This window comes from Nannospalax galili, unplaced genomic scaffold (genome assembly GCF_000622305.1).
Source record: "Nannospalax galili isolate Female #2095 unplaced genomic scaffold, S.galili_v1.0 scaffold144, whole genome shotgun sequence".
Classification (NCBI taxonomy): Eukaryota; Metazoa; Chordata; class Mammalia; order Rodentia; family Spalacidae; genus Nannospalax; species Nannospalax galili.
This window is the reverse complement of record NW_008353267.1, coordinates 441,260-465,983: the sequence shown is the minus strand read 5'-3', so window position 1 is coordinate 465,983 and position 24,724 is coordinate 441,260. Positions and strand designations below refer to the sequence as shown.

Below are 24,724 nucleotides of genomic sequence, written 5' to 3'. Positions count from 1 at the left end.
ATGAAATGCTTCTTCTGGTGTTGATTTTAAGCTTTATTGCATTGTGGTCTGATAGAATGCATGGAATTATTTCAATATTTTTGTATTTGTTGAGGTTTGTTTTGTGTCCCAGTACATGGTCGATTTTAGAGAGGGTTCCACAGGGCCCTGAATAGAAAGTATATTCTTTGGTGCTTGGGTGGAATAATCCATAGATGTCTCTTGGGTTTATTTGATATATGGTATTGTTTAATTCAGAAGTCTCTGTGTTAATTCTCTGTCCTGTTGACCTATCTAATGGTGACAATGGGGCATTGAAGTCTCCTACTATTAATGAGTTGGGATTAATCTGGGTCTTAATGTCCTGTAGTATGAAGTTGGGTGCACCAGAGTTTGGTGAATATATGTTCATGATTGTAATATCTTCTTGGCTTATTGTTCCTTTGATCAGAATCAAGTGGCCCTCTTTGTCTCTTCTGATTAGTTTTAAAGTCTATTTTTAATCAGATATTAGAATTGTAACGCCTGCTTTTTTCTTAGTACCATTCACTTGGTATATATTTTTCCATCCTTTCACCCTCAGGTAGTGCCTGTCCTTGAAAGTGAGATGAGTTTCTTGCAGCCAACAAAAAGATGGGTTTTGTTTCTTAATCCATTCAACTAGTCTGTATCTTTTGACTGGGGAGTTCAGTCCATTGATATTTAAAGTTGTTAATGAAAGATGTGAATTGAATCCTGTCATTTTTTATTTCTGTTCACATTTTTGGTGTAGCTGTGCATTTCCACAGTTATATCTTCATTGAATTTCTGTCACCTCTTGTGTATAGTTGTTCCTTACCTCAGCTCTTTGTATTGCTTTAAGAACTTTCTGAAAGGCTGGTTTTGTGGACATGAATTCCTTCAGCCTATTTATGTGGTGGAAGACTATGATAGACATTTTGGCTGGGTATAGTAATCTGGGATGGCATCTGTGGTCATTTAGAGCTGGGAATACTTTGGTCCAGGCTCTTCTGGCTTTCATAGTTTGCACTGAAAAGTCAGCTGTAATCCTGATGGGTTTTCCTTTATATGTATCAGTATCGTCTCTTTGTTATGAATGTTTATTGTTTTTACTATGATGTGCCGTGGAGAGTTTCTTTTCTGGTCCTGTCTATTTGGTGTTCTATATGCTTCTTGTATTTGTATGGGCATGTCTTTTTTTAGTTTTGGGAAATTTTCTTTTATAATCCTGTTGAAGATCTGTTCCATACCATTAATCTTCAGATTCTTCTCCTTGTATGCCTATGATTCGTAAGTTTGATTTCTTTTTCTTTTCTTTCTTTCTTTTTTTGGGGGGGGCGGGTCTTTTTGAGACAGGGTCTTCCTGTAGCCTTAGCTATCCTGGAACTCATTATGTAGACCAGGCTGGCCTTGAACTCACAGAGATCCACCTGCCTCTGCCTCCCGAGTGCTGGGATTAAAGGCATGTGCCACCATGCCTGGCTGTAAGTTTGTTTTTTTAATGGTGTCACACAGTTCTTGCATAGTCCATTCTTGTGTTTTTAAAAATTTTTCATAACCTTTGCTTGAGTGGTCTCATTCGTCCACTATCTTCTAATCTTGATACTCTGTTTTCCATTTCATTCATCCTATTGGTGAAGCTTTCTCCTGTTGTTTCTAATTGGCTTACTGAGTGTTTCATTTCCTTCTTCATTTCAGCCTGAGTATTCTTCAATATTTCTAATTCTTTTCTGAATTCATTCAGAAGTTTATCCCTATCTTCCTTCAGTTCTTTGATTTCTTTCTTTGTGTGTTCTTTAAATTCACTGAATTCTTTTATCATGTTTATAATTGTTCTTTTGAGTTCCATGTCCTGTGTTATCTCTAGGGAGTTCTCATTGTACTCTAGAGGACTGTTGGTACTTGGTGGGGATATATTATTTTGGTTATTCATGGTCTTATTTTTTCTTTGTGACTTTGACATGTGAATTTCCTTCATAGTTTCTGATTCTTGTGTGAGACTCAAGCCTTCCTTTGTTGAGTTTAGATCCGCTTCTTTTCGTAAGCTTTATGTGCCTTTGTGGTTTACTTGTTGGGCATATAAAGCTGGTTGGTCTAGGCTTCAGGTTCTCTTTTTTGATTTTATATTGGAGTGGCCTAATTGCTTTTGTCTTCAGGAATTCCCACAGAGGCCCAAGTGAGATGAGGCTCAGATGATACTAGGTATTCTCCTAAGGTATGGGTCTCTCCAGGAAAGATGCTACCCTCAAGAATTTGGGGGCTGGGCTGGCCTGGGAGAAGGGCCCAGGATAGATGCTAGTCTCAGAAAGCTGGTGGCTGTGCTACCCAGGGAAGTAAAGGGAGGTGAGGGTGGGACCAGGCCTAGAGGGTTCCTGGGGGCTGTAGGCAGGAACTGGGTTGGTCCAGTGCAGAGGATCAGGAAGCAGTGGTGGCTCTGGGTCGAGAGGTTGGCCCTGGTGTCTGGGGTGCTAAGACAAGAAATGGGCCTGTACATAGCCTAGGAGGAGAGACTCGGTGGCGGGGAGCTGGGAGGGTGAAAGAGGCTGGGGGAATCAAGGCCAGCTGGGCACCTGGACTTACCCAGGGAAGATGCTGCTGGTACCAGGACACTGGAGGCTGTGCAGCCCAGGAAGCAAAGGGATATGAGGGCAGGACCTGGTACAAAGGGCTCCTGGGGACCAGGAGAGGTGCTGGCACCAGGCTGCCCAGAGGCTGTGCAGCCCAGGGAAGTAAAGGGAGGTGAGGGCGGGACCAGCCAGAGGGTTTGGCCTCACCCAGGGAAGGTGCTGGGACCAACACAGGTGAGGCTGTGCAGCCCAGGGAAGTAAAGGGAGGTGAGGGCGGGACCAGGCCCAGAGGGTTCCTGGGGATGGTAGGGAGGAACTGGGTTGGTCCAGTGCAGAGGATCAGGAAGCAGTGGTGGCTCTGGGCCGAGAGGTTGGCCCTGGTGTCTGCGGTCCCAAGACAAGAAATGGGCCTTTACCCAGCCTAGGAGGAGAGACTCGGTGGTGGAGCTGGGAGGGTGAAAGAGGCTGGGGGAGTCAAGGTGTGCTGGGCACGCTGGACTTACCCAGGGAAGATGCTGGGACCAGGACACGGGAGGCTGTGCAGCCCAGGGAAGTAAAGGAGAGGTCATAATTTTGAGCAAGTTGAACCTCTACTGGAATGGAATGAAAAAAAAAATTGCATTCATAGCCAGGTGTAGTCATGTACACCTTTAATTCTAGTACTCAGGAGGCAGAGGCAGGTGGATCTCTGTGAGACAGGCCCAGCCTGGTCTACATAGTGAGTTCCAGGCCAGCTGGCGCTACAAGGAGACCCTGTCTTAAAGCAAAGCTAAACAAAACAAAATGGGCTGGACAGATGGCTCAGTGGTTAAGAGCACTCACTGACTGTTCTTGCAGAGGACCCAGGTTCGATCCCAACACCCTCTTCTGACCTCTGTAGGCATTGCATGACATGGGTGCACTTACCTACATGTAGGCAATACATGCATACATATAAAATAGAATAAATGTTTAAAGCAAAGCAAAACAAATTACATTTTTTTAGGGGGTGGGGACACATGTGCCTTGAGCAGTTGTGGAGAGCAGATGACCCTGTCAACTCAGGTTGTCAGGCTTAGGGACAAGATGCTTGTTTGTGTGTGCTACCTCTTTCCACTGTTAAGCATTTCTGTGATTGGAGCTCTTTATCACTGTATTGATTTTTCAGGGTGGTTGATGAACATGTAGAGTGATGGGGTGGAGTGGCCTGTCCATTTCTTTGTCTCTATGTAGTATTAATTTCCTCTGATGTGTCAGATTTGGGTTTGTTTTTGGAGAAGAGCATTTATATTTTTGAATTATCTACCTGGATGTTTCTTGTTTTCTTTATGTTGTAGGACATTGTTATAGAATAAAAGTGTGATCCTTTGAGTTAGATAAGTAACAAATTATTTTTCTGAAAAAAAAAAACCAGGCAACGGACAGGCAAGCCTGGCATCTCAACTACTTGGGTAAACTGAGACAGGAGGATTACTAGTTCAGGGTCAGACTGGGGTGAAGCTCTGTCTCATAAATAGAAAAAAAAGAGGGGGATAGGGGTTGGGCTATAGCTCAGTAGCTCAGAGGTAGAGCCCTTGTCTAAGGCCTTGGGTTGAATATTCATTAGTTCAAAATAAATACATTAAAAAGAAAAAAAAAAGTAGAAATGAATTCCTTTCCCTAGTGAGTGAATCTGCCACACCAGTGAGCTCACGCCTTCGTTTTGTGCACATGCGCAGTGAAGATGCCGTGTATTCACCCCACTCCAGGCCTCAGAGCCTTGCAGAAATCCATAGTACAAAAAGCACAATGACTAACTGTAATGCTTCACGTTCATTGGAGACACCTGGAAAGAGAGTCTCTTTGAGGGACTGTCCAAATCTGGTTGGCCTGTGGGCATATCTGTAGGGATTATTGTGAAGGAAAGATTTAAGCTAGAAGTAGGAAGGGACCGTGACTTGGGTTTGGGTTCTGAATTGCGGCTGAGCTGCATTAAGCAGGCATGCATTCACTCTGCTCTTGACTGGATGGGACTAGTGCTTCAGGTTCCTGCCGCCTTGACTGCAGTGTGGACTGCAACCTGAGCTGTGAGCCAAAAGAAATTCCCTTTCTCACAGAAGCATTTTGAATTTGGGGAAAGTAACCCTAGGAAAGAACCTGGAGCACAGAGGGGAGTTACACTGTGCCCAAACTCCTCTCTGTAATGTCCTTTATTTCCTGTCCACACATCACAGAAACAAAGTATGCCTTGAAAGCACATTGGAACATAACCACAATGAAAATAATGGGGGCTGGAGAGATGGCTCAGCGGTTGAGAGCACTGACTGCTCTTACAGAGGACCTGGGATTGATTCCCAGCACCCACACGGAGGCTACAAACCGTCCTTAACTCCAGTTCCTGGGGAATCCGAAGCCTTCTGACCTCTGCAGCATTGGAACACTTACATGCAGGCAATGTACTCATACACATAAAAAAATAAAATAAATAAAATAAAAAAATGGTAATTTTTTTTTACTGATCAGCTGAGGTCTGTGCTGACTTTCTGTAGCATCAATACAAGATCTAGTGATTGTGGATAATTGAGCCTCACACCAACAGACAGGTGACACCAGCTCACAGGATGAAGGTGTTTAAAAACCTCCCCTGCCTTGAAGAGGATTTCTGGCACAACAAAGACATCCACAGAGGCAGGCATACAAGCTTCTTATCTGTTTAATATCCTTGAGTCAAGAAGGACCCCCCCTGACTATTGTATTAAAAGGTAGGTCAGTGTACTCTTGAACCACTGAGAACTAGTGTTTCTTCTGTTTTTCTATTGACTTTATGAACTTCAGATAAGTAATTTTTTTGGTAGGAATAATTGATTGTAATTCCTTTAAGACAGTGTGAAGTACATGCTTTATCGTCTATATTATATGGACTTTTCACCCTTTTTAATTTGTAGGCTTTGGTTTCAAGAGATAGATGGGTTGGAGGTGTTTTTCAAAATGCTTTGTATAGGGGCTAGAGAGATGGCTCAGCAGTTAACACTGACTGCTCTTGCAGAGGATCCAGGTTTGGTTCCCAGGAAAATACTCATATACATAAAATACAAATAAAATGCCTTGTGTTATCTGCAACATCAATAATTAGGTACACAGTTCATTTATCTATTGGATGTATGTCAGGTTTTTTAAAATTTTATAGTTATGTTACAATTCAGAATAGTCTAGAGACTGAACTGGAAGTTAGGTAACTTTTTAAAAATGTGTGTGTGTGTATTTGCGCGTGTGTATTTGCGTGTGTGTGTGTGTGTCTGTGTGTCTGTGTGTAGGCCAGAAGACAGCCTTGGTTGTCATCCTCAGAAAAGCAGTCTAACTCCTTTGAGACAGGATTTCTTATTGACCTGGAGCTCACCAATTAGGCTGCACTGACTGGGGACGCTTCACCATAGAGCAGCAAGGAACAGCTGTTTTCTTCATTCCCTGTGTTTGGAATATGCTTTAAAGTCATTGTCAGGGTTGGGCTTGTGCTTTTGTGGACTAAGAACCCTGCCTTTTATAGCATCATAAACCTCAGATTTGTTTAGGAGAAGGACTTGTAGGGAGTGTCCGGCTCTACCCTTATGCCGGGGATGGGTAAATGCCCATCAGGAAGTTGGAGGCATTCTGAGTTTGGGACAGATTGAGGACTGGAACTCAGGGCAGGAGTAATTTTGTGGAAGGGAATTTCTTCCTCACAAGGCCCTTCAGTTGCCCAGGCTGGACTTAGTGCAGCTTAGGATCCCTGGCTGTGGGCCCTGTCTGCTTCACAGCAAGCAGCTGGAGGCAGATGTGTGTAGTCAAGGGCTGAGATTTTGAAGGTGGGCCTGATAGTTCTCTAGTCTGTATGACCTGGATCCTTGTTCCTGCTGGCTGTTCACCATCCCTGCTCTACCAGGAGTCAGTCTTTATTCTGCACAGCACAGAGCTGATGCACAGTACTAGCAGTGGCACAGAACCAGGGGAGGGGAGGGACCAGCATCCTATGTTGACACCCCCCCCAAGCCTATGCTGGAACACACAAGTCTTGAATACATGAATATTTTCTAGGCCAATTACTTGCTAATAATGAAAGTTAAATAATAACATATGGGCGTGCAGGTTTCGCGGAGCGCCAGCTGCTGGACGTGGCACCGGTCTCCCTCACGCCGCTGGGGGGACGGGGCAGGTCGCGCACCACGTCTGCTGAGACTCTCCGCTACCGGGCCTGGCGGCTCTCGAGGACCGCTGTCAGCTACCCGGTCGGTTCCGTCCCAATCTACCGAGCACTCCCTCTGTGTTCGAGACCCGTCAGCTGCCGGGTCACGAGGGGAGGTGCAGGCCGGTGAAAGCAGGGTCTTTCTGAGGTTATGATGGCGGAAGGAAAGCCCCCCCCCCCCCCAGGGAGACTGGATCACAGGATTTAGTGTTACAGCTTCAGACAAGTGACTCAGCTCAGATCTCAGTGATTCAGCTCCACCTTTATTGGGGTAAAACTAGGATTATTTATAGTGTGGAGACAGTAGAAAAAGCCTTAGCTGATAGGTGCTCCTGGAATGCTTCATTTACATAGGGTGGTGGGCTTCTATCAGGCTATCAGACAATGCCTGATTAAAGCCTGGTAGCTTCTGTGCTGGAGGGCACGTATCTATGACGGGCATTTCAAAAGTAAGTCAGGGAGGAGAGCAGAAGGCGCCCGGCTGAGAAGGGGAGTCTCCCCATTTGCGCCGAGCCGGCTTGCGGCTATCCGGACATGGGGAGACTGCTACCCTAAACAGCAGGGGTCCCCAACAATAACAGAGCTTTTTTCTCCTTCCTTTTCCTTTTCCTGGTTCACTTGAGATATTTTAGGAGACGAACCTTTGTGTTCTTTTCTCAGTTAAAGTTTTAGGAGCCATCAAGATTTTTTTTTAATATTTATTTTTATTTTATGTGTATGAGTGTATTGTCTGCATGTAGGTAAGTGCACCCATGTTGTGCAATGCCTGTGGAGGACAGAAGAGGCTATTAGAACTGGGACTGGAGTTACGGACAGTTGTTAGCTGCCATGTGGGTGATGGGATACGAACCCAGGCCTTCTGCAAGAACAGTCAGTGTTCTTATCCACTGAGCCATCTCTTCAGCCCCGTGGAACCATCAAGATTTAATGAAGCATTAAAATTATGTTTGTAGAAATTAATGGCGCAGAAATGTTGATCTTTAATATTTAGCAGAACCATAAAAGCATGTTATAACTGCAATTCTGTGAAAATAAAATACAAGGCTTATAATAGAAAAATTGTCTAAAGTTTCCTCAAATATTAATAGTGGTGATTTTTGGATGGTGAGGCTACAGGTAGACTTTATTTTTTAGTTTTCTGTGACATTAAAAGTTACTTTATGGACTAGAGAGATGGCTCAGTAGTTAAGAGTGTTTGCTGTTCTGGCAGAGGACTGGAGCTTGGTTCTCAGGGGTTCGACTGCTTGTTGTAACACCAGCTCCAGGGGATCCAATGCTCTGTTCTGGTCCCCAAGGGCCCTTGTGTACACACATGCACATATATACATGAAGACACTCTTGCAGAGGAACTGGGTTTGGTTCCCAGCACCCACATGGTGGCTAACAACTGCCTGTAACTCTAGTTCCAGGGGATCCAATGCCCTCTTCTGGCCTCCATGGGCATTGTATACACAGGTACACTTACATACATGTAGACAAAACACTCATACACATAAAATAATTTTTTAAAAGTTACTTTAATAAACACTATATACTATAAAAATCCTGAATAAAATGTCTATTTCATCTTGTAGAAAAATAAATATGAGCTAGGGTTCAATTTTTTATTTTTCATTTGTTTTGTTATTTTCTTTCAGTTTGTTACCTTACAAGGTAGAGAAGTTAAGCTGCTTGTGGTGGTATTGTAATCCCAGTAGACTGGTTTTCTAGCTCAAGGTTAGCCTAGGGTGCTAGGCTAGGAAGATCTTATCTTAAAAAAAAGCGGACTTACAGGGAAACCTAAAGTTCTCCTTTGTACATTTTAGCCAGTGTTCTCCAAATGTTAACATCTTGCAAAGTTAGATTATTTCTTTTTTTTTTTTTTGTGGCAGAACCCAGAGCTTTGTACATACTGAGTGACAACCCCTAGCCCTTGGAATAGTTTTCTTTTACCCATCCCCACACCCTACTGGTGATTGAACCCTGGGCCTTGAGCTTATCAAATGCTGTACCCTACCCTTCCCTTCCCTTTCCTCCCCTCCCCTCCCCTTCCCTATTTCCCTTCCCTTTCCTACTTCTCAGACTGTGATTTTTTTTATCATAGTTATTTCAAAAATGTTTCTGGGACTGGAGAGATGGCTCAACGAGCCATGGAGCTCTGGCTGCTCTTGCAGAGAACCCATATTGGAGTCCCAGCACCCACATGGTGGGTAACAACCATCTGTAACTCCAGTTCCCTCTTCTGATCTCCATGGGCGTTGCACAACACGGATGCACTTACATACATGCAGGCAATACACTCATACACATAAAATAAAAATAAACATTTTAAAAGTATTTCAATAAACTAAACAAAAGAGACTTAGTTGGAGGAGGGGGCATATGATCAAAATACATTGCATGACACTCTCAAAGAATAAAAATGTATTTTTTAGTTGGGTATGGTGCCCACGCCTTTAATCCCAGCACTCCAGAGGCAGAGCAGGAAGATCTCTCTGAGTTCTAGGCCAGCCTGGTCTACATAGTGAGTTCCAGGCCAGCTGGGGATACAGGGAGACCTGTCTCAAAAAGACCAACAGAAAGGGGGGGGTGCAGGGTTAGGGTGGTGAGATAGCTCTGTGGGTAAAGATGCCAAGCCTGGCCTGAGCTCAATTCCCAGAACCCACATGATGGAAGGAGAGAACTTACTCATACCTGTTGTCCTGTGACCTCCATATGTGTGCCATGGCATGTGCCATGTTCTCCCTGGCACTCACAGAGGCACATCACATGTTAATAAATTAAAAACAACAGAACAACCACAAAGCAACCCCCAGAGCTTTTTCATCCTCAAAAGAATACCTGTCTGTATCTCTCCATCCCTAGCCCACACCTTGGTGGTGGGTAGAGGGACAAATGCCCTTTTGAACTCATTAATAGTTTCTCATTACCTGGCCGCCTTGATCCAGCCAGGCTTCCCACCCATAGTTGGTTTTTGCTGGGCCCCGCCTGCTCTACCAGGGAAGTCTTGAGGCCACAAGGTAGAAATGGCTCTTTGCTGTCTTGCCATGCTGGTTTTGAAGCAGCCCCTGCCTGTCACCCTTTTTGCTAACTGTCTCTCTTTGTCAAGGTTGTAGGAGGCCCTTGACTGGAACACGCAACTTGCAATGAATTTAGTTTGTGTTCTTATAGTATTTTTACTTTTAAATTAAGAGAGGTTACAATTGGGGCTGGAGAGATGGCTCAGCGGTTGGGAATGCTGTCTGTTCTTGCAGAAGACCCGGGTTCAAATCCCAGCACCCATATGGCAGCTAACAACTGTCCGTAACTCCAGTTCCAGGGGATCCGACAGCCTTTTCTGTCCTCCGCGGGCATTGCACGACATGGGTGCACTTACCTACATGCAGACATAACACTCATACACATAAAATAAAAATAATGAATAAAAATATTAAAAAAAAAAAAAGAGGTTACAATTGTAGGAGAGGAAAAACTTTTTTGCTTTTGTTTTCCCAAGACAGGGTCTCACTATGTAGCCCAAACTAGCCTGAAACTCATTATATAGCCCAGGCTGGCCTTGAACTCATGGGAGTCCTCCTGCCTCCAACTCATGAGGACTGGAATTAAAGGTGTGTGCTACCCCACCTGGCAGGAAGAACTGTCCCCTCCTCCCCAGTCAGTGACCTTGGGCCCAGTTGGTTACACTCATAATAGATTAACAAGAGAAAGACGTGAATTCCTTAGGCCTGCATAGAGGTTCAGAAAGAAATGTGGCTGGAGGAGGCTGAAGGCAGAGGCTTGCACACCTCCCCAGAAGATGACAGTGTGGGAAGAGGCTGGGCAATGAAGAAAGGAGGTTAGGGAAAGTGAAAGGAAGTGTGTTCTGTGTGGGGCAATGATTAGAGTTTAGCCTTCTCCACCCTCAAGAGCCGGAAGTCCTTGTAAATGAAAGTTTTCTTTACAGAAGGACAACGGTGTTCTGTTTTCAGAGCCTTTTCTGTCATTGCTCAGTTGCCTTCAGCTTATTTTATGCCAAGGAGGCCTGATTTGGGGTGATGCATTCTTATCCCCTTCAAACTCATGTACATATTATTTAGGACTGCAGTGGTCATTTTAAGACATATAAGCCCTTATCTGGAAAAGGTTGATTTTGCTAATTTCCTTTGCAAGGGACAGGAAGATTGCAGGTCCCTTCTGTAGTGCTTGCCCAAAGGGAAAAAACAAGCCCTCCCGTCTCTGCTGTGTTAATAGAATGTTAATTTTTGAGTGAAGGCCTGTCTGCAGCTGTCATTAAAGTGAGCAAATATTTTTTTATAGAGAAATAGTACATTTTAGAAACAAACTTCTCATTATAACAGCTAACATATTTTTTGGCTGCTATTTGCTGCCAAACATTTCAGTTTTAGAAATATTTCTGTTAAATATCTTGGAGAGACTAGTGTTTGGAATTTTAAAGATAACAAATCATCAGCAGGGAAAGGCGATACACCAGAAATGTGTAGAAATGCTTGCGCAGGGGGCTGGGGAGATGGCTCTGCCACTAAAGTGCTTGCAGCACAAGGACCTGAGTTTGACCCCCAGCACCTGCCTGAAAAGCTGGGTGTAGCAATATGTACTTGTAATCCCAGTGCTGGGGAGGGAGGGATAGGGGCATCCTGGGGGTTCACCGGCCTGTCTGCCAAATCAGCAAACTTCAAGCTCAGTGACAGACCCTATCTCAAAAACTAAGGTGACAAGTTGCCCATGGACCAGTAAATACCACCCCCCCACGCACATGTAAACAACCCTTATTAAACTCAGTGGGTCTCTCTCACACCCACACACCCATACACCCACACACACCCTCAAAGTAGGAGGGTAGGAGAGGGACTTGCTGGGAAGAAGGGTTTCAACAGGAGTGAGACAAGAATAGGAGAATGGGTGAATATGATCAAAATAAATTATATCTACAAAAATTTTAAAGAATAAATAAAAGATAATAAAAAATAGGTGTGTAGCAACTGAGGAAGATACCCAATAACAAACTCTGACCTCAACACATGTACATGTATGTGCATGCATATGTACATAGACACATGTACAACCATACACCACACACACACGCACACACGCACATACTTGTATTAGTTGTATTACTTGAACATTTGGGAAAAACACTGTTAGAATCACAGTGAGAGTCTATACATTTTTACCAAATATTTCTATCATTTTTTTCAGAATCTTACCAGTTGATCATGCAACTGTCTTAAAGTTTATGTGCATGTACACAGTTTTCAGGAGTCATTTCTTTCCTTCCTTCCACCATGTGTGTCTTGGGGATCCAGCTCAGGTTATCAGCCTTGAAGCCCCCTTACTTGCACTGAGCCATCTTGCCATGTGTCTGAGTTGACCACAGATCAGCAGGACTAGCTCACCTCCCTCCTCTAGTTTCCTTTTCCCCTCAGAACAGCTTGGGACCAAGGTTCCTCCTAAAACTGCAAAATTCCAAAGGTAGTGTTCATTACAAGTAGAGATAGATGTTTAGCCTTGAAATATATCCAGGAAGATGTTGGCGGAGGATTCATTTTGCTTCCTCCCTTCTTCCCTCTGTCCCATTCCTTCCTCCTTTCATTGCAAAACATGTTAATAATGCAGTTCTCAGAAGGCATCACCCATCGCCCTGCACAGTCCACCTCCAGGCGGCTGGGCAGGATACAGGCCCGTATCAGGAGTGGCTGGTCTCAGCGTTTCAGGCATTCCCCTGCAAATGGCTTTTCTTATACCTCAGTGCTTTCAAGAGTATAGCAATGAACTTTGGGTTAGACGCTCTGGCAGGAATCCGAGTCTATGAGCTGGCCCAGACAAAATTCCTCATTTCACAGTCGAATCAGAACCTGAGAGGTGGAGTCTAGCCCATCAGTGGCAGAGCCTGGACTAAAGCCAAACCTTCAGTGCTCTTCTGATTGTGGTATTCCACGTCTCTAACCTGGGTGGGCTTTTATTAACAATGAAAAAAATGGGAATGATGGTTAATTCTGTTTTAATTCCAAAGTTAAGCATTTCCTAATGTCCTTAAGAAACTCCCTTTTTAGATGTTAGTGAAGTTAACTACATAGCTGAAGTTTCATCCTCTATTCTTTCACTCTTCACCCTCTGAAGTTAATGGCTATCTTTTTCCTGTTCTTTTATTGTATATGAATATGTGTGTTTAAAATTTACATCCAAGGCTAGTGAGATGGCTCAGCGGGTAAAGGAGCTTGCCACCAAGTTTGACACAGAGGACTCACATGGTAGAAAGAGAGCACTGACTCCTGCAGATCGTCCTCTGACCTTCACACGCACCCCCAATAAGTAAATACATGTAAAAACAATTTAAAAGTTGATACAATTTACATCCAGTATATAGATGACATTATAGTATATTTAACATTTTCCCTTAGTTTCCAGAATGATTTTAATATGTGATCTTCTTGTGAATGAGTCAGCCACAATGTATGTATTCTTTTACAAATGAGATTAGATTATAGCCACCTTTTCTGTTACAAATAGTTCTACTAGGGGCACTCAGATCTTTGTATATATGTAGGATTTTACAGCGTACCTTTTAGCTGGCAGACTTTTATTAGGTCAAGACCAGTTACTGTTCCTACTTGAGCCCTAGGTGGAGGTGAGTGTTTCTGTGCCGAAGACACCAGGGTTCCACCAGGACACTCTCAGCTCGGAATGCTGCAGGGACCATTCATAGCCTGTGTAGCTCTAGCTGCCTCCCTAGCCCCATCTACATCTCTGGTTTGTTGTTTCCTGTTTCTCACTGTGGCCTGGGCAGAGCATCATTTATTCACTGTACCCCATCCTTGCTGCTCACTAGAGATAACCCTGCTTATTTTCGTGGTGAATGAAGTCATCTCATGACATCCCTTTCATTCTTCTCCCCTTCAAAAGTACTCAACATTTCCTCAAAGCTCAGTTAGCATGTTTTGCAAGCTGTAAAAGCTTCTTGGAATGGATGGAGGAATAAATTTATTTAAAGTTTCTGAGAGTTGGAACTTTGTCTTTGAGCTGCTCCAATTACACCCCCCGACTCCCCGCCCTGGTCAGCCCTTCTAGCTTATATTCTGAAGATCTTCAGTCTGTCAGTGCACCCCTTCATTCTGTCAGCTCAGCTTTCCACACCTCCACTTACCTCCTTCCTTCCCTCAGAACTCTCCTAACTCATCTGGGAGCTTCCTTTTCTTTCTTCCGAGTTTGAGACCCAGTCCCTTGTTTTACGTTCTTTCTTTGTTGTAGTAACCCCTTTAGTAGCTTTCTCAAAGTGAATGCATAAGGACATACATTTTTTTGGTAGTCTTAACCTGTCTAGAAATGGCTTTCCTCCATGCTAGCACCTTACTTATGTTTTAGTTAGATATAGATTTGGGAAGGTTTCACTTAGAACTCTAACAGCATAAAGTTTATTATCTTAACCGTTTTTAAGTGTACAGTTTGGTTGTGTTAAGCATATTCACATTTTTGTGTAACCATCACCAACTACTATCCATATCTTTAGTACCCTTTTTTGGGTCTTTTTGAGACAGGGTCTCCCTGTAGCTCCAGCTGGTCTAGAACTCACTCTGTAGACCAGGCTGGCCTCTGCCTCCCAATCACTGGTATTAAAGGTATGCATTACCATGCCCAGAATTTTAGAACCTTTTATCATACAAAACTTTTAATTAAAAACTATTAAAATTGTTAACTTCTTATTCCCACTTCCCTTAGCCCTTGGTAGCTGTCCTTTCACGCTCTAACTCTAAAATTTGACTATTTTGGTTAACTCATGTAAATGGAATTATATAGCAGTTGTGGGAGCTTTGGGGATCAGTGTTGATTTCCCACATTGAGTTCATAAATTCTTTTTTTTTCCTCCTTACTCTTTAGTATTGTGACCAGCTTCTAATCTTCATTGCTGATTAAGAAATGCTGCATGCAAGGTCCTGGGTTCACCCCTCAGCACCAACAAATTAAAAAAAAAAAATCACAGGTTATAATAATGACTATTTATGTACTGCAGAGTGTTCAATAGTGAGCCCTCAATTACTGCTCCTTGTTTTGTAAGTTGTTGGTTTTATGTTTTTTCCCCCATAGAATTCCAGTAACCACTCTACAGAAAAGTGTTACCATTCCATTCCTACAAAAGTGTTCACTGTCCTTCAGAGATTCATAGTCAAGGACAATGGAAGGCAGCTAGGGAAGTGGTGGGTCTCCCTGAGGATGCTCTAGTCCCGGTTAAGTGGGTGGAGCAGGAACACTGTTGGCACTAGCTGATGAGTGACATGGCTTCATTGTGAGGTCTTTTTTTTTTTTTTTTTTGGGGGCGGGGGCCCCCATACCCCCCGCACGCCGCAAATTTATTTGTAAAAGCCAGGCTTTTTTTTTTTTTTTTTTGAGGCAGGGTCTCCCTGTAACCCCAGCTGGCCTGAAATGTACTGTGTAGATCAGGCTGGCCTTGAACTCACAGACATCCACCCTCCTCTTCCTCCTGAGTGTTGGGATTAAAGGCATGCACCACCATGCTGGGTCTTTCATTGTGAGATCTTCAGTCCAGCAGCATCCCAACCTGAGAACTGTGACCTGTTTCTTTTCTGAGTGTGGTGCATTGCTAAGGTTCATCCTTCTGGCCTCCTGTGGTCACCATGAGAATAAAGTACCTTCAAGGAGGCTGTACCTTCTCTAGAAACTTGAATCAGTTGCTTCTGGTCAAATGATGACTGCAGCATAAAATAAAAAGAAAAGTTAATGGGAAAGAATTGCCTGGTACAGTAGTGCATGTCTGTAATCCCAGCATTTGGGAGGCAGAGACAGTAGGGTTGTTGCAAGTTCAAGGCTAACCTGTTCTACATAGCAAATTCTAGGCCTTCCAGGGCTACATAGTAAGACCCTGTCTCAAAACCTATCAACCAGTTGACCAGTCAACTAATGAATCAATGCAAAATTTAACGGGAAAAAGATGAAACAACTTATTGCCTGTTTGTTAGAAAGATTCTTGTTCTACCCTGCGCTTGTATGATGACGAGCTTCTTTAATGGAGAGGAGAGCCTTGGAATTCCCAGGAGAACCATAAATAAGAATGGAGAAAAGAACCAAGGAGATGCCCAGGGAAAAATGTTAGCATCGCAGTCACTGATAAAGATGTGAACATACCTCTCCCTGCCCTTCTGATTTCCCTTGAAGATGGGCTAGCTGTGGCCTCCTTGATGCTGACACCATGACTTTTCCATTGCTGCTAATTTGGCAGCATTGATATCTAATAATGAGAGAATGCAAGTCCCATTATTTACCAGAAGGGTTTTGGGGAATATTTTCTAGGAATTTTTGACAAACGTTGAGGACTTTTCTAATACTTTGTGTGTGTGTGTGTGTGTGTGTGTGTGTGTGTGTGTAGACCAGAGGTCAGCACAGGGCATCTTCCTCTATCTCCCTTTACCTTATTTTTTGAGACAGGGTCTGTTACTAAATCTGGAGCTCACCAGTTAACCACACTGGCTGACCAGTGAGCCCCGGGCATCTGCCTATCCCTGCCGGTGTGATTTTTCTGTTACTTGTTACTTGTCTCTTTATGAAAGTCTGGATGTATAGGTTCTATAGCATGAAGGTTGGAGAACTCATGCTGAACTCCACAATACCTCATTCCTAGCTTTATCAAAATAAAAGCATTTTTACTGTATCAGAAATAAGCATTTTTTCACTTGAAATTTTCAGTGTGGATAAACGAAAAGAAGAAAAGGTCACCTACACTCTCAATCACTGGAAATTTCTTCTCATATTTCATTTTTTTAGTTGAAAGCATTCTAATCGTAATAATCTAGAGTAAAGGCCAAGATTTCATTTATCTATTTATTCACTTGCTAGTTTATTTTTATTTTATGTGCATTGAGTGTTTTGCCTGCATCTGTGTAATTGTACCATGTGCATGCAGTGCCTACAAAGGATAGTTAGGGATGGCTGTTAGCTGTCATGTGGGTGCTGGGAACTGGACCCAAATCCTCTGCAAGAGCACTCAATGCTCTTAACTCTTGAGCCAGCTCTCCAGCCCCAAGATTTCTTTTAAAGAGGAAATTCACCAGTGTTTTGAGGTTTTGAGATGCCACAGACATGCTGAGATAGATTGCACAAGCTGACCACAGTTGTTTCAAAATAACCTGCTATTTATGCCAGTGAGGATATCGACACCAATCTTAAAAACAGGATTCTATATCACTCTGCTTAATATTAGAAATAGTAATGCTACAAAATTAATTTTTTACCCAACTTTCTGTGATGTTCCTGAAGAAGTCAGATTATTATCTTTTACAAAGTCTCTTGCATTTTAATTCTAAACCCTGGCTTTGTTTTGAGGTTGTGGTAATGTTTACAGGAAAAGGAAAACTCAAACCCCCTTAAGGAAGCAGCCCTGGGCCCCTCCCTCTGGAGAGTTAGCACCCTGACAGCCATGTTGGGTGAGTTGTGTTGACAGACTCTGGGGACTCTTGGCCAGACCCTCATACTTCTTTCTGCCTTCCCTTTTCATAGCCTTTTTGACTTCACATTTCAAATCCTGAGAAATCTCTCAAGATTTTCTTCTCTATTCTGTCCCAGTTTCTCATGGACCATATTTGAAAGGACATTCCCCTCTGGAAATGTGACTTGCTTCTGTTTGTCACCAAATACAATTGTGAGAAGTCATCAGATGTCATCTTCAATCATTCTGACCTCTGTGGCATATGTTGATAAATGATTGTACCAAGACAGTGTTTGGGACAATAATACTTGCAACTGATTTAGTCTTTAAAGTTATTTTTTTATTGATTTATTTATTTTTTATGTGTATCCCTACATGTATGTAAGTATACTATGCACCTGAAAACCTGAGGCGGCCAGGAGAGGGTGTCTCCTGGAACTGGGGAAGATGTTAGCTGCCAATGTGGGTTCTTAGCCACCATGTGGGTTCTGGGAACTGAACCCAGGTCCTCTGTAAGAGAAACCAGTGCTCTTAACTGTTGAGCCATCTCTCCACCCCCCAGTTTTTTAAAAAAAGGGTCTTGCCATATAACTCAGACTAGCCTCTAACTTTCCTGAGTGCTGGGATTACAGATGTGTGATGCCGTGCCTGGCCTTTGGTTTTGCTTTTTGATTTTTTTGAGACAGGGTCTTATGTGTCCCAGGATGGCCTCAAACTTGCTATGTAGCTGAGGATGACCTTGCACTTCTGAGTTCTGGGATTATAGGCATGTGCCACCATACCTGGTTTTATGTGGTGCTGGAGATTGAACCTAGGGCTTCATGCATGCTAGGTAAGCACTACAAAGAGAACTACTTCCCCAGTCATCTAGATAAAATATTAGCTCCATCATTTATTAGCTGTGTGTCCTTTGACAATTCTATATTGTATTTATGCATCTTCATTTTGTCTTTTCAAATGGCATATTATAGTACCCAGTTCCCACAGTTATTATAAAGAGTTATATATGCCAAGTACTTAGAGAAACTACCTATGTGTATAGTTTATAGTAAATACTATAAAGGTGAGTGTATCATTATTATTATTCCTCCTTTAGAAAATAGCCGTTGACGGGAACAGTGGGTGCCTTTAGGAAACTCATTCAGAATTCAGTTTTTCTCCTGTCAAAATGAAAGCACTTTAGTTCCACTTAGGACTTGGGAGCCCTAGGATGTGGGAAGGAATAACAGAGGGGCTTGGTGTGTGACTTCAAGGCTGAGGACATCTGTGTCCTCCTCAGTCATCAGGGTCCTGGCCCTGTGAACTGCTGGGCAGCCTTTGTTTTTGTTAGCATGAATCAACTCAGCAGAGCAGAACTGTAACTTTGGGCTAGTTCTGACTGACCTAAATTGAAAGGAGAAATGAATTAATTATTAATAGAGCTTATTTGGTAGGTAAAATCTTTAACACAGTGATTCATGAGAGAGATAAAAGGAGGGTTTGGGTAAGAAGTATTGGGGAAGAAAGAATGGAAAGATTTTGGAACTATTTAATGATTTTTATCCTTTACATATGTTAGTCTGTTTAATATTTGATAAGATTGATTATATCTTGCTGTTAGCCTTGACCTTATTTTTCAGTTTTCCCTCCAACATTTTCTTAGGAAAATTTGCTAGTGTATATCAAAGTTGGAGGATTTTTCAGGCACACACATATATATTCAGTACATAGATCCTTCTCTTCTTTATGGTATTGGGGACAGAACCCAGGGCATCTTGCATGCTATGTAAGAACTCTACCCCTGAGTTGTGCCCTCAACCTCAACACATAGATTCTAGCATTAACTTTTATAATAATTTCTTGGTCATAAAGCTGTACATGCATTTTATGTTTGGTTAGTTTTTCTATTTAATCTGTATGAGAGAATTCACCATGGGGCTAGAGAGATGACTCAGCGGTTAAGAGCACTGGCTGCTCTTGCAAAGGACCTGGGTTCGATTCCCAGCACCCACATGGTGGCTAACAACCATCTTTAACTCCATTTCCAGAGGAAACGGATGCCCTCTTCTGAATTCCATGGGGCAACACATGACACGAGAGTACTTACATACATGTAGACAATACAGTCACATACATAAAATGAAAAAATAATAAAAAATATAAAAAAAGACCCTGTCTCAAAAAAAAGACCAAAAAAAAGAGAATTCACCTTTTTATTCTTAGCCCCCAGAAATTAATAATGACTCTTATATACATGAAAAATCACTTTAAAGACTTGTGGACTTTAATTGCTTTTATTGGAAGAATTCATCCAATAGGTGAGGAGACCAGAGACATAGCTCAGTGATAGAATACATGCTTAGCATACATGAAGACCTGTGTCAGTCTCCAGTACCAAATAAATAAATAAATAAAATAAACGAACAAGAAAACAAAAAAAAACCTCAAGATGGAGCTAGGAGAGAAAGATGTAGAAAAATAAGTCTTTGTGAAAATAATATAGCAGCTCATCAAAATATTCACTCTGATCTACTTGGCTGTTTTAGTTTCACTTTGCAGGCTGTGCAGGATCAGCTCTTACTGTTTCCAGTAAGTGGCAACATTTACGGAGCAGAGAAGGAACTGAGGGAATTAAAAAGTTTTAAAGAAAACTTGCAGGCTGAAGGCTCAGTCCTCATTTGTGTTCTCTGCTTCCTCCAGCCTGGCCTCTGGATTCGAAGTGCGTAGCTTTTCCTTTCTTTGGCTAGTGTAGAATCTAGAAGCCTAGCTCTTTTGGAGTTCTGCCAGAAACTCCAAAGAGCCTGAATAGGTCATAGGGCACAAATCTCCATTATGGCTCAAAAAGAGGCGTGGTTACTTTGTTCTTCATCAACTAAGGGAACCCTCCCCTGAGAGCTGTCATTCTTCGGGAGCGCAGTTTTTGGCTGCTGTTTTCTCATAAATGTTGGCCGAGCAGCTAATGAACATTTTATCTCTTTTCGCTTTCAGTTCACTTCTGACATTGCGATGGACATGGTATAATCTCCATCAAGTCAAAGAATGGCCGCCAGCTCTGCATTTCCCATGGAAGATGAACATGTTTCCTTGGGCATCGATGATCTGCACATTTCACTGCAAGGTACTTCAACCCCAAGTCCTATTGGTTTCTCTGCCTCTTATGGCTTTAATATGTGTGTGTGTGTGTGTGTGTGTGTGTGTGTGTGTATCTTTGTTATCCTAACTGTATAATCTAATATGCAGCATTGGAATGTCTTTCTTGCTCTGCTCTCAAGCAAAGGAAGGGATAAAGCCTATGTGAATTTCATTTGCAATATATATTACATGGTTAACCATAGTTTGCTTCTTTTATGTCTTTTTGTAGAGCAGCTTTGAATGTGCACCCTCATTTTGTTCTAATAGATGGGAACAGTAGTGATATTATGAGCGGGTGACATTTCAGTGATGTGATCACGTGTGTACATCCACAAGCAGCCTTTTCTAAAGTGGCGCTTAGCAGTATTTCTATTGTTGTTGTTCTTTTTCAAATTCATTTGTTAGTGGATTTTCCATCTTTGTTGATAAATCTTGTAAGTGTAGCTAGCTAGTATAGAAGAAATAAAGCTATGGCAAGTATTTGAAAATATTTATGAAACTCTATTAAAAGTCGTCTTAAAATTATGGGCAATAAAGCCCGGGGTGGGGGGTGGCGGCTGTGCACACCCTTAATCTCAGCACTCAGGAGGCAGAGGCAGGCAGATCTCTGTGAATTCAAGGTTAGCCTGGTCTACATAGTGAGTTCCAGGCCAGCTGGGGCTACAGGGAGACCCTGTCTCAAAAAGACTGGAAAAAAAAATTAGCATTTTTAAAATGTCAACATTTAAGACATTCCATACAAGCTATAGGTTTTGAGTCATTTCATCGTTTCGAGGTCACCTAAAATAACCTCCTGATACCTTCCTTTTAAATTAATTATTTGTTATTATTATTATTTTGAGACAGGATCTCCTTGTAGTCCCAACTAGCCTGGAACTCACTCTGTAGACCAGGCTGGCTTCAATCTCATAGAAATCTGTCTGCTTCTGCCTCCTGAGTGCTGTGATTAAAGGTGTGTGCCATCATGACCAGCCCTTTGGTGACAGATTTTGTTCTGTAGTCCAGGCTGGTCTCAAATTTGTGATCCTTCAGCCTTACCCTCCTGCTGGGAGGCATATGCCACTATACCTGGCACAAATAATTCTTTTTGACTTTGTCTTGAATAATTAGCTTCTTGTCTTTGGGGTTTAGATGGAAATCCGTAGCTATTGGAATAGACCGTATATGTGAGTGTTTTAAAAATAAATATTATATAGCCTGGTGTAGTGGCACAAGGCTAGCCTGGACTATGTAGCAAGTTCCAGGCCACCTGGGTCTACAGGGAAATCCTGTCTCAAAAAAAAAAAAATTATATGCTGGACATGATGGTACATGCCAGTAAAGCTGGTACTCAGGGGACAAAAGCAGAAGGATTGTGGGCCAGCTTGGGCTACCTAGCCAAACCCTGTTCCAAACAAAACCCAACCAAAAATAACTATTTTAATTTACATACAGTGAGAAATATTTAAATTGTTAGGAGGTAGTATTTGAAAAAGGAATTAAACATCTTCCACTATGTACTTTTAAATAATACAATAATCATAAATAGTTGGAATAAGAATTTTATTTTGATGAAGAAGATCTGTGTTCTTATTTTTCTGTAGCTTTCGACTGCATTAAGTAGTGTTTCCTCTTTGAATTTTTTTTTTTTTTTTTTTTTGAGATGGGGGGTCTCCCTGTAGCCCCAGCTGGCCTGGAACTAGGTATATGGACCAGGTTGCCTGGGTCTCACAGAGATCCACCTGTGTCTGCCTCCAGAGTGCTGGGCAGGCACCACCACACCCCTGCTAGTTCTTTGAATTTGGATGAGAGATTTTATCTGTTGAATTTTATTTGCTCGTTTGCATAATACAGATTTAAACTGCAGCTGTGTTGAAGAAGACTGTACCTGCCTTGGAGCAGGGACTTAGAGAATGCAACTTCATTTTATTTATTTGTAGACAAAAATTTTTGTCCAGGAATACAGCTAGAGTTGAAACTTCATGGTTTATAAGAAAAACAAATGTAAACCAAATGTAAACAAATGTAAGCCTTGTGTTTACTAGTTTTTGTTTCGACATTTCTCTTCAATGGCTTCCCATCACTTGGTAAGTCTTGAGGAGGCCCACTGCTTCTCCCTGCTCTGATGCTCTCACCTTTGTCTCCTCCTCATCTCCTACCTCATCCCCAGATTCCCTAGATCCGCCCCACCTCTCCCTACAGGGCCGTGGCCCTCCTGCCTGTGAGCTCTGTGTAGGTTCCCTCCAGCCTGGGAGAAGAACAGCTCCTCTATCCCAAGGCCTCTCTGCCTCCTCTGTAATCTCCCTTTATGCTGAGATAAGCCCTCCCTCCTCTGTTCTCCCCTGAATCTCTTTGAGAATTTGTACTTTTGTAATTATTATACTTGGTAATGCTTTCTTCTTCACCACAGAATGAGCTTTATTGACTTTCATGTAGAAGGCTCTAGGTTTACCAGCGCTTTTCACACAGTGTCATTTGATCCTCACAACCTCATTGCCTGCCTCCTTTTCCCTGCACTGCACTGGTTTGACATCTAAAGCACAATTTGAAAGAGAATTCCATTAGCAATTGTTTCTTGTTTACTCTGTTCTACCCATAGCAAACTTTACATCTAAAATAAGGCTAGGTGATGTCAAGCTCACAAGTTGCTAGAAAGAATTAGCAAATTATGAAGAAATGTGTGGTTTTTGTATGATGTGTTTTGAATTACAATTGATTTTCAATAGGAGACTGGTATGGGCTCTCTGGCAAGGGAGAGTGATACCCAAGCTCTGGCCAGTCTGGATGATTGACGTGTGTGATGTGCAGGGCTGTGGTGCTGGATGCTTTGTTCTGTGGGTGGCAGAAGTGGAAAGACCACATCACGAGGGCATCAACTTGACACTAAGCATGTTCTGTTCACATTAACCAGGGACCCGCAAGACACATGCACAATGCCCAGAAATCCCTGTCCATGTAGAATGAAAGCATACCTGTGGAATCGATGGATTTCCCAGGGTTAAAATCTGCACTGTTGTCTACAGATTTATAAAGGTTCTTTTAGCCCGAATTGAGGAAGGAAGAAAGAAGGGCGGGGACAGGGAAGGAAGGAGCGTGTGTGCGTACTTCTGAAGCAGCTTTGGTTTCCTGGTAAGATTATTATCTGTTTGGGCCAAAAACATAAAGTACCACTTAAATGAAGGCTATTGGCAGTAGTCTTTAAAAAAAATTTTTTTTAGTCTTTTTGAGTCAGGGTCTTCCTGTAGCCCCAGCTGTCCTGTAGACCAGACTGGCCTTGAACTCACAAAAGTCTGCCTGCCTTTGCCTGGGACTAAAGGCGTTTACCACCACACCCAGCTGACAGTAGTCTTAAAAAGCATTTGAGGGGCTAGTCAGGTGGCTCAATGGGTAAAGGCACTTGCTGAACAAGCCTGGTGACCTGAGTTCAATCCTTGACTCCCTTGTAGGAGGGAAGGCGTTGTCCTCTGACCTCCACATGTGTGCCATGGCACAGACACATGTGATAATAATAAAGTTTTTAAATTAAAAAAGCATCAGCTTTTGGGAGACAGAGGCAGGTGGATCTCTGTGAGATCAAGGCTAGCCTGGTCCACTTAGTGACTTCCAGGTGGGCTGGGACTAGGGAGACCCTGTCAAAACAAAAACAGAACAAAACACAATAAATTAAAAACATGATTTTGAGGTTGGGTGTGGTGGCATATGCCTTTAATCCCAGCACTTGGGAGGCAGAGGCAGGCAGATCTCTGTGAATTCAAGGCCAGCCTGATCTACATAATGAATTCCAGGCCAGCTGGGGCTACAGGGAGACCTTGTCTCAAAAAGACCAAAAAAACCAGAAAAAAGCCCAGACAAATATGATTTTGTTCTTGATGCAGACCTCTATTTTCTCAAACTCACATCTGTTTACTGATCTTTTTTTCTTTCTTTTTTCTTTGTTTTTTTTTGTCTTTTGATCTTTTGAGACAGGGTCTCCCTGCAGCCCCAGCTGTCCTGGAACTCACTATGTAGACCAGGCTGGCCTTGAACTCACAGAGATCCGCCTGCCTCTGCTTCCCAAGTGCTGGGACTAAAGGCATGTGCCACCATGCGTGGCTTGGTTACGGATCTTTGGAACACAGGAGGAAGGAGAGTTCATGCATCAGCTCAGAATTGCTGCTCATAAAGGTGTGTTTTTCCTTTTCATGTCAGAACCTTTCTCAGAGGCAGGTAAGGATGTAGAGTCAGTAGACTGGCCTCATTAAATCATAAATTGAAAAGTAAGTCTCATCTAAGATGAGGAAATTGTGGTCACACACTGATGTAGAATATTGTGCTCAAGAAAACATTAAAATATCAGAATAGAAGTGTAGCAGTTCATCATTGAGAGGGTGGGAGAGCAGGCTGGGAAACTGGCTGTGCTTTGCTGAAGCTCAGAGCAGGGCTGTCAGCAATGATTCCCCCCTTCCCTCCTCCCTCTCTCCCCGCCCCTCTTTCCCTCCTGGGTCACTATGTACCCAGCCA

The 24,724-nt window shown here is 42.7% G+C and overlaps 1 protein-coding gene across 4 annotated transcripts in view; it reads left to right on the top strand.

Annotated features, from left to right (window-relative positions):
* The window catches only part of Syne2 (spectrin repeat containing nuclear envelope protein 2), a 367,778-nt gene that overhangs the window by 34,277 nt on the left and 308,777 nt on the right, over positions 1-24,724 (top strand). For all 4 annotated transcript variants that reach the window (XM_017802560.2, XM_029554761.1, XM_029554763.1 and 1 more), the window contains exon 2: positions 20,102-20,231. In XM_017802560.2, coding sequence (XP_017658049.1) covers positions 20,153-20,231 — 79 coding nt within the window. In that variant the 5' untranslated portion in view covers positions 20,102-20,152. The remainder of the gene's footprint in view (positions 1-20,101; positions 20,232-24,724) is intronic.